The 15,187-nt window shown below is 36.5% G+C and overlaps 1 protein-coding gene across 3 annotated transcripts in view; it reads right to left on the bottom strand.

Annotated features, from left to right (window-relative positions):
- The window catches only part of LOC129718603 (protein pellino), a 70,862-nt gene that overhangs the window by 13,653 nt on the left and 42,022 nt on the right, over window positions 1-15,187 (bottom strand). For all 3 annotated transcript variants that reach the window (XM_055669529.1, XM_055669527.1, XM_055669528.1), the window contains exon 5: window positions 4,233-4,424. In XM_055669529.1, coding sequence (XP_055525504.1) covers window positions 4,233-4,424 — 192 coding nt within the window. The remainder of the gene's footprint in view (window positions 1-4,232; window positions 4,425-15,187) is intronic.

The raw sequence follows: 15,187 nt of genomic DNA, 5'->3' as shown, positions 1-15,187 counted from the left end.
AAAAATAATAACTGGGATTACCGGAGGGTAAACAATCGGTTATCAATTCTTCGGGAGCAAACAGTCTTTTTGTTATATGTAATTTTGTTATTAAAAAAATTCATAGCTTTGCTTTTTTAAAATTCAATAATTGTTATAACATAATATTTGTTTTATATTGCACTGCCGCCGTCAAAGTCGCTCCATGCGCTAGCTCCGGTGCTGGAGAGGACGTTAAATATTTTATCATTAGATAACCGTATCAAGGTACGTAGGTAAGTTATATGTATAGTCATAGGTCAAGATGTTGACTTATCCCTCCCTCGCTCTGTGTCTCTCTCTATCTATGTTTAGCCCACTGGAAAACTCTGCGGTACGTTTTCTCTATGCAGCAGTTTATCTGTCTGACAAAAGCCCCTTAATCAGAACAGTAAAAACGCTTTACTTTGTTCATGTGGGCATGAGTAGAGTAAATGGTGCTGCTGTATATAAAACGCAAGCCGGCCTTACGAAGTTAGCTACCAACCTCGCCAGCGACGATGTGAACGATGTGGGAACGAACGCGACGCTCCGGGTATTTATTCTCTGTTCAAAAATGTATTACCTAACGAGTGAGTTTTGTGCGAAAACTTGTTGACAAATCCACTAGCAAGCACAGTTTTCGCGTGCAACACGAAACAAGTGGATTCTAAAAAAAAACAGGAAGCAAGTAACGTTATATAAAATGTCAGTTTCTGACAGAGTTGAAGGTTAAGGAATCCTCAATAGAATCCTTAATTTAAACACCCTTGAACTATGGATATTCATAGAATGTGCTTAACAAAAAATGGCCAAATATCACCCAGAAATTTGTACGGCACGATACGGCCAATAACCCTTTATGAATCCTAAAGTTAAAATTCTAAAACAGACCCCGAGACTCGCCGGATCCCTAGAAGTAAATTCCGGAGTGATTTGCGATAGGGGCGCAACTGGCAAGAGATAAACATTGGGGAATATCAGTTTGAAAATTTACAAGTACTTTTTCAAATCGTAATTTCAAAGGAAGTGACTAACATTAACAAAGCAAAGCCTTGGTGCTACATTCCGATTCGGAACTTGACCTTCTGTTTACTATACACAGACTTCGCAGCCAACCGTTAAGTGTACAGGACAATTGCGGGGCTAGCGCTACGATCCTACTGACACTAACAGTCTCTCCCGAGTCAAGGCTCGAACCCACGACGACTGGCTTGTTAGGCCAGCATCGTACCTCGAGACCAGCTGAGGAGACTAACATTAACATCAATACCAAAAATCGACGTAAAATATACCTGGCTTATAATTTCCTAACAATACTACATTAAATTTGTGCATTTATGGCTTAAATCTGCACGTTTCTTCTAACCTTTTTATAATGAGCCTTAAAGCATTCTGACAACAAGATTCGCCCACCTTTCTTTCGCCTTGTTTTTATTTTTCTCCAGTTGCGCCCCTTTAAATCCGCCTTTATTTTAAAAAACAAAAGTCGATCCGCCCTTTACTGTCGCCTGTTTACGAAATATTTCGCAAATGAGCCCGTTGCTTCAAAACAATGTAAAGGGCCTAGTCACAAAGTATCTTTTGTTTCTGGGTAAACTGCTTTATCGCCCTTCACTAAAAGCTTGATTCTAATAATTTCATCGATTTATACGAAAGAAAGGATTCTTTTCATGAATTTCGTAAGTCTTTTCAAACTCAATAGTGTAATAAAAAAAAGTAGGAGGGTGGTATTCAAGACACGACCGCATGACGTTGGACTACGGTATTCTTATATTCCATTAAAACAAATAATAAAGAGAATTGCAACTCTAGTGTTTGCTCCAATTTTATCTAACAGTGCATTTCTGAATGCTGAGACGTTGAAACGTTATAAATAATAATATATACTAAAAGAATGGATATCTTTTATTTAATCGCTGTCATTTCATACATATTCGAATCAACCCTTTGTTTGCTGCACTACCAAGACAATCATTTAATTGAGCGAATTGGTAAAATTTTCCTATCTAAGCAAAAAGCAAACTTTACGAAACTATCTGAAATTGGAGCCCAGAACGATTCAAACGAAAATTTTAAACTTGAAAATTGTTTGACATTTAATCGATAAAACTCATGCTAGGTTAGTTCCAGCCCAGCATATAACTTCATGTATTTGAAAAACAAAAACGTTTGGTTCAATAACTCAATATAGCAAGAGCTCAATCACACGTTTTTCGGTAGTTGTTATCAATCGGTAGTATGTTGGGCGAGTGACAGGATAATATCTTAACTTCTTCAGTTGTGATTTAGAGAATTTCTAATTGTTTTGATATTTTTCACGATAGCGACAAGTTTGTTTCTTTCTCTGTGTGCGAGAAACAAAATCGAAACCGCGCACCGAGAAACAAAAACGAAAATTTAATGAATGCTCATTGAGAAAACTTGCAACTCTTTTTACCAATAATTTATGATACTCAAAATAACCCGTTTTGATCTAAATCAAATTTCTAGTAAATAAGTGTTGATCATTCATAGGTAGTAATTTTTCCTCGATGAATTAAGACTGGCTGAAGAAGTTAAAACGCTGCTGTAAAATCAAATTCACAACTGTGTTCGTTGAGACATTTTAATATTTTCAATGACAATAATAATCTTCGATAAACACCCGCTATAGTTATTCACACACATGCTATAACTATCTAAACACGCGTTAAAACTATTCATACACACGCTGTAGCTATAGTTTTTTATACACACATGCCGAAGCTATCCATACACACGCTATTCCTTTCCATACATCCGATACAACTATCTATACACACGCATAAGCTATCCAACCATGTGCTATTACTATCCATACATACGCTATAACTAATCATTACACAAGCAGCAGCTATCCACACACAAGCTATAACTATCCGTACACACGCTGAAGATATACACGCAATAGCCATAAAATGCTACACATGCTAGTGTCTTACACACGCTATAGCTAGCCATACACACGCAACAGCGCCATCCCTATCATCGCAAATGTCATAGCAATACAGATGCACATACGCTATATGTGCACACTGCACACACACTAAATGGCGGTAGCTTTCCTAGTGGCGGTGCTGGCTCGTGCAGTTTCTGGCAGTTCTGGCAGTTTCGTGCAGTTTTCACCCAACGATATCTGAATTGGATTACCGCTGGTGGGGTCCAACTCAGATCGAAGGAGAACCGAACTGAATGAAGAAATGCAGCTGCCCACTACCTCCGCCGCTGCTGCCTGATACCACCGCTCTGGTTCTGCTGCAGCTCAGTTTGGCCGCTGGAATCAGCCACCGCTGCTGATTATACAAGACCGGCCTGGTAGCCTTCCACTTGTTAACTGATGAGGCCTTCCACTTGCTATGAGACGACACAGGCTATTATATAGCCCAAAGCAAAAATCCATCCGCGAGCAAACAAGAAGTGAGCTTGTGATTGGTTGAATGTGCACGACTTTTAACACAACTTTTTACTAGTTTAGTATCGAAAACATATTTAAATTATTATATGACAATCTTGCGCAATATTTCCCCTATCAATCAAGCCATTGGTGTTTAGAATCTGTTCAGTGGTAATGATAAAAGAAGCATTTTAAAACGGTGTTGAAACACCTGTTGCAGCTACCGAAAGCGAGCTCGTTATTGGTTGAAAGCTGCGAGACTGTTTACAAAGTCAGATCGGTTGTATCCGTTAGTGTCGACTGTGCTTGTGAAGAGAGGTGGTGATTGGTTGCTCGGTATGATTTAGACAATCGATGTGATTTATCAATTTTCCAATAGTGTATCTCGAACAATAGGTTATTTTTGTTACATAAATTCAACCGTAAAAGAATTTCTGATCGGTTGATGCCAAAACCTCGAAATTCTGAAAAGAAATGACTGATATATAAGCGCTCAAAACCTGACCACTTTTCCCTGGTTTTCCCCGGTTGAATTACTAGATTTTCAAATTCAGGTGCCTAACTTCGATATAGACGTTAGTCCAACGTCAAAACCATTTGTTTACATTTTGTTAGTTGAGCCCTAATCGCGAATCACTCCGGACTTATTCGAAAATTTGTAGGCGATTTTTCGGAACATTCTCAAAATTTTTGGCAAAATCTCAAAAACAACTAATCCTTGAAACATAAATGAATTTGATAGGTGACGAGGTGTTAAGATATAACGTGTTTAGGATACAAATTAGGCGTTAAAAATTTACAACTCTATCCATTCACTTACCCCTAGGAAAATATTTCTGCTCGAATCAAATCCCGCTGCATATATTCTCGCCTTTGGTCCGTCGCTTCGGTCCACCAGAATTCGACAGGCAAATCTCGATATGGTGCTCTGCAGAACTTTAGCGTCTTTCTTGTCGCCTGGTAGGGTATCCATCACGACGAAATCTATGGGTGACTCTGACGAACGACCGACCTGAGAACAAAAAAAAAAAACACACATTAAAGTTCTATAATAACTACACATTATATAATGAAAAAACTAAACCTGAAATCCCACAACCCACAACTGCATCTCTGTAGCAAGGCAATTTGAAACGCTGTCGTGAGAAAATATGCATGCATACGAAACACAGTCGCCCCAAGGTTGACCCGATAGCGCAGTCCGTAAACAGTAGACTGGTGAATTTTTTTTTCAAGTCCAACGTTTCAGATTACATAGAGATTATTGTTGTACGGCAGATAAAAACTTAAATATATAAATACTGGAATGGTTCGCTCTAACATATATTTATTTTCAATGGTACACAAGAAACTTGTCGCTGAGCTAATGAACCATTCTAACCTCACAATTTATACAACGCATGTGAATATCAGGTTCCGATAGGCAGGCAGGTATGGGATGGATAATTATTATAACCTCAGATTCAAACGACTCTTTCCCAGCATACGCAAAACGATCCAATGCTACTGTGGAACTGCAATAGCACTGCCATGAACCACTAAACGTTATGCTCATGCTTTTAAAAGAATCAGAATTCCGAAAGAAAACTGTAAGAAGATAGAGTACAAACAAAAACATCTAACTGTTGACTCAAGGTCAACATGTTTTATTCCGAACGGCTTCTGGTTTGAAGAATCGTTTCTCAAATTAATCAAAATACCATTTCAAAACTAGTCATTTTCAACTAATTTACTCTAATTTAAATGTATGTAAATATACATTTAATCTGCTCCTAACCAGTCTGTTCCAGATAATAGACTCCGGCGAATTTTCTTTTGATTTTATAAGGTTACGAGAATAAAACTCCCTTTTGAATCTCAGGGATTTGGTGCGCGTCTAAATTTAACCGATACCTTGGAACCACCCCGAGAATAGGAACCCAGGGACTTATCAACTTAAGCAAAAAAAAAAAAATGAATCGTTAGTTCTAATTCCTAATTTCTATAATTTCTAATTCCTAAGACTACTATTTACACTATTTACAACTTGTACAATTCGCGAATCTTCTTATGCATCGATTTCCCTCGTCGCAGTATGTGCACACACTATCCGCATCAAGCTCGACTCACCGGGATCGCAGCGACGACGCTCAACTCCAGCAACAATACCAAAACCTCCCGTCCTTGCTATCAAATTTGTAATTGAGATACACTTTTAACGTTCCACAGACTATCAAAAAATATAATTCTTGTTCACTTGATTGGCTATGCTTCTGCATTCGCCAGCTTGAGACTTTTGTTTCTCCAAAAAAAAAAGACGACGCTTTCCTATCGCTTATATAGCGCCAATCTCTACTTTTTCGCATTCAAATTTCAAAACGGAAACTCTTTCAGAGCTGAAATCAGGGATATCTCTTTAACCATCAATTTGCATTGTTCCAAGCGGTGCATGTGCATGCGTTATCAGCAGTTATGTCCTTTTAACTTCCCCTCAACATTCATCGACTGGGTTCATTTCGAGCAAGACGGATAGTTTGAAAGTGATCTAAGTTCGTGTTTAAAAGTGAACTGAACGGCATCATGATGGTATGCTTTCAGGTAAGTAACTTAAATTGTTCCTTAATTTCATTCCTCAAATTATCCCTTCTTTGCTTCTCATAATCCTATTCCTACAAAAACTAACCGAAACACTTATTTTTTTGTTCCTGGCTATTTTTTTTAGGCGAAATGGTTCCGCAGTCCGCGAACAGCAACGCAGAGCAGCTTAAAAGTTTGAAGTCTCGTGCACTTGAATAACGCCAACTAAAAAATTGTTCAGAAGATTATAGCGCTATTCCAATGTTCGTACAACAAATTAGAGGGATACGTTTTGGAGATTTTGTTTAGATTTTGAACATACATTTGGAAGGATTGAATTAGAATGTATATAGTAGATGAATATTATCCAACTCGTCAATCAAGAAATCGAGAATTCACTCTTAATATGAAGGATTATATTTTCAGTATGTGAATTGACTTGAGGACGTTCATTGTTTTATCGAATGTTCTTTCGATTAAAAAAAACCTAAATTAATCCACCTAGCGGTCAGACTCAGCCTTTCTCATTCAAACTTATTATTTGTAAAAATAGATTTACATGAATGCTTAAATCCAATAAAGGGGTATATTCACTCTTTGGGTTCTAAAATATTGATGTTGTAATTAAAGTGTAAAATATGAAATTTGACGCAATGTTAGTGTTTAAGAAATAGCGAAAAAGAAGAAATGACTCTTAATTTCGAACAATTCAATCACGAGCGATACCGGGAACGTTGAGATAGTACGATACCACATTTAAATCATATTGAGGGCTTATATATTGATCAAAGCAGGTATAGTGTTGAATAGTCTTTGAATTTCTTTTCTTTCCAAAACTTTTGAACAGTATATCAAATTGTTATAAAGTTTGTTATTTGTAAGTTTGAGAGGTGTCTCGTTTGTAGGACACTAGTTATATTCAAATGAGTCGTGTAATACTTGAGATAATAGACTTTCGTTGTTTTTACAATTTAATACATAACGGTTGCTTAAGTTCGAATATAATCAAATGAAAAGGGAACGTATAGGGCAGCCAAACTTTGAACCCACGTGTTCAATCATAATTCATCAGTTAACCCTTAACTAGCCTGATCATCTGATATCAATATTGTTCAAATCGGTTGTGTAGTTTCTAAGATAATGAAGTTTCGTGATTTTCACATTTCGATACACTACAGACGAAGTTACAGTCCGATTACAGCAAAATTCAATAGGGTGTTATGAGGCAGCTAGACCTTTCATTTGATGCTTATTCTATGGAAATCGGGTCAACCATCTCTGAGAAAAGTGAGTGAGTCCAAGTAGTCTTCGGAATATGTTTCTTTTCATAGCTGGATTTAACATTTTTAAACATAACAGGTAAAGTATTGATCCGTTTGCAAAAAAATCGTTAGGGTCTTTTGGGGCAACAAGACCTTTTATATGACACTGATTTTATGAAAATCGGTCCAGCCATCCCTGAGAAACATGAGTGAGATTAAATAGTCTCCAGAACACGTTTCTTTTCATAACTTCTGAACCACATGTTCAGGAGAGCTGCGTAGCCGCAAGGTTACAGAGTCCGCTTTGTCATGCGGATGGTCGGGGGTTCGAATCTTAGTAGAACCAGGCCATCCGATGTCAAAAAGGACTTAAGCATGGGTTTATTCTCAGGCTCCCCACCAGTTACTCTTCCTTTACGCTGAAATCTACAATACCTTTGCGTAACTTCCTCTTAACAAAAAATAAGTCCCTCTTATCAACAAAACTGGATAGAAGGACGCAAGACGAAACTTCTCCAGGGAATTATAATTGGTGATATTTGGCAAGAGGAACGAGTGTCGGTATGGTAGAACAGTAAGCGTGTAAGGAAGAGTATCACATTACACACAAGCACTGATGAACAATAATAATAAGCATGCCACTTCTCAATAGCGGTATTGCTATTAACAGAAGTGCGGGATACAGCAGACACCCGGGCATATCTCACAATAGATCTACGATTCTGGTCGCAGTGAGGCAGTCCATACAGGAAAAAAACCACATGTTCAATCTTTATAAAATTCAAAAGTTAAGGGTTTGTTAGGTAGCCCGTTCATTTGAAACCAATTTAGTTCAAATCGATTGTGTAGTTTCTGAGATATTGATGTTTCGTGAAATCAGATTACAATAAAATTCAATAGGGTCTTATAGAGCAACTGGACCTTTCATTTGCAATTAATTTCATTGAAATCGGTTCAGCCATCTCTGAGAAAATCAAGTGAGATTGTGAGAGCGTTACACACACACATGCAGAAAATGCTCAGCTCGTCGAGCTGAGTCGCGTGATATAAGACATTCGGCCTTTTTGAGCACTTTTATACCAGGCAATAGGAGAAAGGCAAAAAGTGAAATGATAGAAATGACTTTTAATTTCAACTTCAATCCCGAGCAAGGCCGCAAGCTTTGAAATAGTACAACATCAAATTTAAATGATGTTGAGGCCACATATTCTGATCGTAGCTATAGTTTTAAACAGTCTGCGGGTTACGTTTCTTTTTATAACTTTCCAACCACATGTTTAAACATTATGAAATTCATTGTTTAAGGGTTTAAAAGCCCATTAATTTGAATTCAACTATGTTCATAGCTTCTGAGATATAAGAACTATTTTCACATTCTGACGCAGCGCCAAAACTAAAAGTTTGATTACAATGAAATTCAATAGCAACCAAAGCGGCAAATAGACTCTTCATTTGACACCAAGATAGAAAGAATCGGTCAGACCATCTCTGAGAAAAGTGAGTGCGAAAGAAAGGTGCACATACATACGTACACACCCACACACAAACATATACACTTATACATGCATACATGCAGAAAATGCTCTAGTCGTCGAACTGAGTCGAGTAGTATATGACATTCGGCCGTTTGGATCACTTTTCTACCTTTTAATTAGCCAGTGATCGTTAAGAGAAGGTCAATATGTTTACTTTCATTATGTGATTTCACCTTTTTATCAACAACGGACAAAGTTACAATCCGGTTACAATGAAATTCAATAGCAACCTATGATGCAACTAGACCTTTCATTCGACACTAATTTTATTTAAATCGGTTCAGCCATCTCTGAGAAAAATGAGTGAGTTTAAACAACCTCAGGATAACTTTTCTTTACATAACTTTTGAACCATATGTTCAATCATAACGAAATTTTAAAGTTAAGGGTTTTGAAGACAGCCCAATCATTTGAAACCAGTTTTATTGAAATCGGTAATGTGGTTTCTGAGATATTGATGTTTCGTGATTTTTACATTTTGATACATAACCTCTAAACCAAAAATCCGATTACAATGAAATTCAATAGCAACCTATGGTGCAACTAGACCTTTCATTTGCAATTAATTTTATGAAAATCGGTTCAGCCATCTTTGAGAAAAGTGAGTGAGAATAAAAAGTTGCACATACACACACACACACACACACACACACACACACATACACACATACACACATACATACATACATACAGAAAATGCTCAGATCGTCGAAAGGGGTCGAGTGGTATATGACATTCGGCCTTAGGGACCACTTTTATACCTTTGGTTTTCCCAGTGATTGCTATACCTTTCTAGGAGAAAGGCAAAAAACACTGTTAGAAAAAAATTTCTTGATCAAACAGTTCGCTTAGTTCCGAAAAAAATACTTAAAATAATTAAATTTAATATCTTAAAAAGCTCTTTTTTCTCTTTTTTATAATGTATTTTTCATTTTCATAAGCTAAACATCAAAGTTTATCTGATCATGGGGAAATGAGAAAAATGGGTAAGATTTCTCAAAAAAAAAAACTAACCAAAACGGTCTGTCTTTGGCAAAGTTGTTGACAGTTGCTTTGTCACCGTAAAACTATTTTTATGAAAAAAAATTTAAGCGTTATTCTAACAAAAAATCATGTAAATAAAATTAAATATCCTTAAAATGATTGATTTTTCTTCTGCCAAAACTAAACAATGTTAGCTAAAATAATAAACCCAACACAACTGGGGAAGATTTTGTTACTTTTGAGTAACATTTCATTACTTTTTGTGTCTTATGACCGAGCGCTAGACACAAAAAATAATAACAAAGAAACAAAATTTTTAAAGTAATAACCAAAAAGTAAAAAAATATTGTAGGCTACAGCGAACAAATTAATACATGCACATCGGATTGGAGATAGAAGAAACTAGTAACGTGTGCAACATATGCATCAGTATGGGTTATTTTTTGACTGGAGATGGCAAGGGAGCATTTTTCGACCAGTGAAAATTCGGCAAGCGCTTGAAACGACCATTATTAGATAGTCGAGCTCCCGTAACATGCGCAAAATATATGACAGTATATGTTGTTACTTGAATGGAGAAGACCATTTTTGCTTTTTAGGTAACAGATTTGTTACCTAAAGGGCCATTTCGCATTATTGCTTTTAAAAATTATAAGGAAAATTTTTGCGTGTACCCAGTTGATTAAACTTGGAGAAAAAAAACTAATGGAAGTAAGTTTTTCAAAAATAATTTTCTTCATTATTTTTACAGTGTGTATTTTTGAACGTAGCATTATGTCTTATGGCAACATCATGATCATCCCTCCCAGCTGATCTCGAGGTACGATGCTGGCCTAACAAGCCAGTTGTCGTAGGTTCGAGTCTCGACTCGGGAGAGACTGTTAGTGTCAGTAGGATCGTAGCGCTTGCCCCGCAATTGTCCTGTACACTGAATAGTCGGCTGCGAAGTCTGTGTATAAATAAACAGAAGGTCAAGTTCCAAATCGGAATGTAGTACCAAGGCTTTGCTTTGATACAAATATTTTATGAAGCGTAAAATTGAATAGTTTTTTAAAAACAACCTTCCATAAAACATTTAATTTAATTTTTATTTCGCCATTCTAGGCTTTGTTTTAAAAGTAGCGATATAACTTCAAGTTCCTTAAAATAAAAACTTAACAAAAAATCCAACTCAGTTTTTGTCAATTAAAACTTAGTGTTAAATTTCAAATCCTTTAAGGGGTTACATACCTTTTTAGTTTTCAAAAAATCAAAAAAAAAATATTGCATTATTCAAAAGTACAACAGCTTGACAACATTTTACGAATTTTCATAAACATCTGAACAATATGCAGAAAAGTTAGAGCGATTTGCAGCGCGCCTCGCCACGGCCGCATGAGCTAAACTTGAAGTTTTATGAGCGTTTTTCTCGGAATGGTGTTCCTCAAAAAATGACTTTGCCGTGTTTACGATTGCGGTGAAACTACTGAATCGAATTTCTTCATCTTTTTTTTCAATGGTCGTTGAGCGATCAATTTTCGATACACGAAGTTTAACCTTGTCGAAAAAAAAAATATAATGCAATTTTCCGCGCTCAAGACATGTTTTTTTCGGGAAAAACGTTCCCGTTTGTTTTTTACAATGCATTGTTATTTTTCGACAACTCCTTACCAGACAATTTTTCTAAACAACCGACGGTTTATAAGTTACAATACTTTGAGTGAAACCTATGCCAAAATATATACGCCCTTTTGTAAAATTATTTTTAAATCTTAAAAAAATTCTCCATCTGTGAAAAATTCTTAGTTTGCTAAGCCTAATACGTGTGCAAAGTTTCATTCAAATCAAAATAAATCGATATTCAACCATATCATTTGACGCTGTTTTGCTCTCTATAAAATCGAGACGGACCTGTGTGGCACAGGTCAAGACGCTGATAACGTGCGGAGGGAAAACATTATTAATTAAAACAGGCAAATCCATCACTCGACCGCTTTTCCTCGAATTCGGTAAATGAAAATCTGAGTTCTCGAAACTCCAGTAAGTAAAAAAAATATAAAGAAGAGTAAAAAAGTGGTTTATTGGTTTACAGGGTACCTATAATTATTGGTAATTATAGTTAAAATGTGAATTGATATTTTAATTCAGTTCAACGAAAAATGGTTTGCATTGAAGCCACTTAAAAACTGTTGGATAGTCGCTTCTAATGAAGTCTGTTTCTACACAGAATCGTTCAACAATCCAACTTTATAACGACGTATAGATGATTTCACTTTATAATTTGGTTGAACAGTTATTATCGATAAAAATCTAATGTAATTTGTAACAAAGAAAACAAGGTAGTAGTAGTCCTAAGTCAAAACATAAACATAAAAGTAATTTATTTTACCCACCAACGTTTATATACGAAGTAAATCCGTTATTGGAAAACAATGCAATGCCTCAAGCGACTAAGCAAAAACCTAAAAGGATCGGTTGCCACCTTTGACCTTATCTCGGGGACAGCAAAACAAAGTAACCAGATTTAATGAACGGTCTGCGATAGTCCAAAAGTCTGCTTTTCGAAGTCCATAGAGCTGAACCAGCTTGGAGCAGCAAGCAAGATGCTAATAATCACGGCAAAGTGTTTACCTTTAACCGCACTAAACAACAGACACACATAGGGGTGAACAGGGTAAGACCGCCCACCGTAGTTTTACTACCAAGTTATAAAATAATTGAAAAATTTCTTTAACGTGTCTATTACAGTATAATTACATAACATTTTGCACGTTTTTCTGTTTTGATAGTGCACGAACGGTCGCAGAAATAATCAAAAACAACCTTTCAGCTGGCATCCAGTCAATGCGCTATTGTTTTGCGGCAACGGGACTTAAGGTTTTTCAGTCTAAAAATCTATTGTTTTGTTCGTGAATATACGTTTAATCACTTGCCTGAATCTATCTTCTTTCGGAAATATCGAAGGCCGTGAGTAATCTTGTAATTTTGACTACTTTTTCGGTCGAATATGAAAATGTTCCACTGGGGGTAAAGTCGCCCACTATACAAGGGGTAAAACCGCCACGAATCCAACTGCTTGTTGTTTTACTTCAAGACCCAAATGCCTCGACACTACAAAGGGAATATTTACAGGATCAGTAAAGCAACTTCAAGCCACATAAGACATCGATGTTAATCGACCATTTTCGATTTGGTTTAAGCTTTTCTAGTAATATATATTAACAAGACTTATTTTTGAAAAAAGTAAACCTGTGTTCATGGTGTTAATGAACCGAAATAATTTTAGAGCCAGGACGGTGTGTTTGTTGTCTCCGGCAGAATTGAAAATAGTAGTTTTTTACTTTCGAAAAAAGTACACACTCTAAAAAAAAATTAAAGAAAAAATATAGAAATAGAATTAAAAATATATTATTTTTCAAATTTTTTTGAAAAAAACATGTTTTTGCCTGTAAAATCTACAAAAGGTAAGCTAAAATTTTATGGTTGTTGGATCATGGAGTAATAGAAATATTAATAGCTCAATTTCTGTGAAGATTTTTTTTTACGGTTTATTTGGTGTATAGAGTCGTTGGTAATTTTGTTCTTCAAAAAAAACATAAAAAATTGAAAATATAAATAAAAGAAATAATAATTATTAGTATTTTTCTATACATAATAAGTCTTCAATAGAATCATACAGATAGGTTTAATGAGTTTTAATTTTTAGCTTGAAGATAGGTATATTATGAATTCAATATCTTGAAAAACCCCAATTCTGAAAAATCGATTTATTTTGAAAACCAAAAAAGTTACCTAAACATTGATTTGAACTTGAATAATCAGAAAACGAAATAATTTAAAACTTAGGAAAATCTTTTTTTCAGATTTTTCACAGTGTATATTTTATTTAAAAAGAAAAAAATACCATCTACAACTTTATCAGAGACACTATACCGATAGAATCAACCGTTTCGGCCCTAAAAATATTGTTTATCCTCAAAATATGGTGGGCGATCTTACCCCGCTGGTGGGCGGGCTTACCCCGCATGAAAAAGATCTGCATATTTTCAATGAATTTTTAAAATTTGAAAAAAAGCTGGAAAATAAACAAAAATATTTCAGTTCTTATTTTTAAATGCGGGTATTGAATAGAAGAACCTCTTAGCGAAGAAAAAATGAAATTGCAGCCGCAACTTTTTTTTCTATAAACAGAATTGCTTAAGGGGGCGGTCTTACCCCGCTTACCCTACTCAAAACAGCAAACGCTGCTGAACAACTAATAATTTTCCTTCTTCGATAGACGTTTACCAGGGCCGCGTATAACAAGGGGATAGTCGCTAGGCCGGGAAAGAGTTATTGACCGATCGTCTTTCACTGCTGCAGTTAGATGTGAATATTATGGTGCCTTAATCGAAGGAATAAATTTAGTTGGATTGGATCTTCTACCGAATAAGTCACAAATGATACGTTGTGCGGCAAACGCTCTCCAGCAGGATGCAAACGCAGTCTTGCATCAGAGCGAACAAAGTCAAGCACACAACAGAAGAGCTACAGATGCGTGATCGAAGAGAAATCGCCCTTCGAGGGGTAAGCAACCATTGATCAGCGGGTAGTAATTTTATTCTTCAACTGCAAATAATTGCCCTGCTCGGGAGCAACGCATCACTGCAGCGTGCATTCGTATGGGCGATTGCTTGTGTTTTTGATGCAATTTACTGATTCAGTGATTTATTCATGTTTTTCATTTTTGTCACTCCACAGTCTTAGCAAGTACCACAGGGAGTTCACTTTCGGTCATTGTTGTTTGTAGTGTAAAATAGTTTCATTCTCAAAGTCAACTCACCGCGCTGGACATTTTCATTAGATTTATCAATACTGAAGCGAAATATATATGAAATCAATACATGACATAAGCACATAATATTTGCTTCCACGGATAATATTTCAAACCTTCAGCCCGAGCTGTGCGCCTACGGCTGCGGAAGCACTGCAGTAATGCCGAACACAGGAGCGGAAGGAATGCATTCTACTTTCACCCACAGCGTCGCACACGTGTTCTACGGTTGCACATGTGGTCTACCGCTTCCCAACTAGGGACGCACGCGCACCCCGGAAGGAGACAGTTGAAATTCGATATCTTCACTGGCAGCAGCAGTGCGCTTTCTATCCGCTGGAAATTGGATGGAAAGCAAGACAAAGCGGGTCACAAATGTATGCACCTCTATGTACACTAGGTTTTGTTTAGGAAGAATGTCGTTCCAAATGCTGTTGGCTAGGTGCACACACTTCACACGAGGTTTTCCGTCTGCTGCTAGACCGTTTATCGATTATGTGATGGTTTACTTTGTTATCACTGTTCAAATACAATCAGCGGAATTAATTTGTAACCGTGCCTTGGTGCTCGGTTTGGTACGAAGGAAAGTTGTTCTCTGCATGGTCTCAATCTGAAATATTTCTTAAAGTAAGATAAAGCCGATCAA

Source organism: Wyeomyia smithii, chromosome 1, assembly GCF_029784165.1.
Source record: "Wyeomyia smithii strain HCP4-BCI-WySm-NY-G18 chromosome 1, ASM2978416v1, whole genome shotgun sequence".
Classification (NCBI taxonomy): Eukaryota; Metazoa; Arthropoda; class Insecta; order Diptera; family Culicidae; genus Wyeomyia; species Wyeomyia smithii.
The sequence above is the reverse complement of the archived record's forward strand: the minus strand, read 5'-3'. Positions and strand labels throughout refer to the sequence as shown.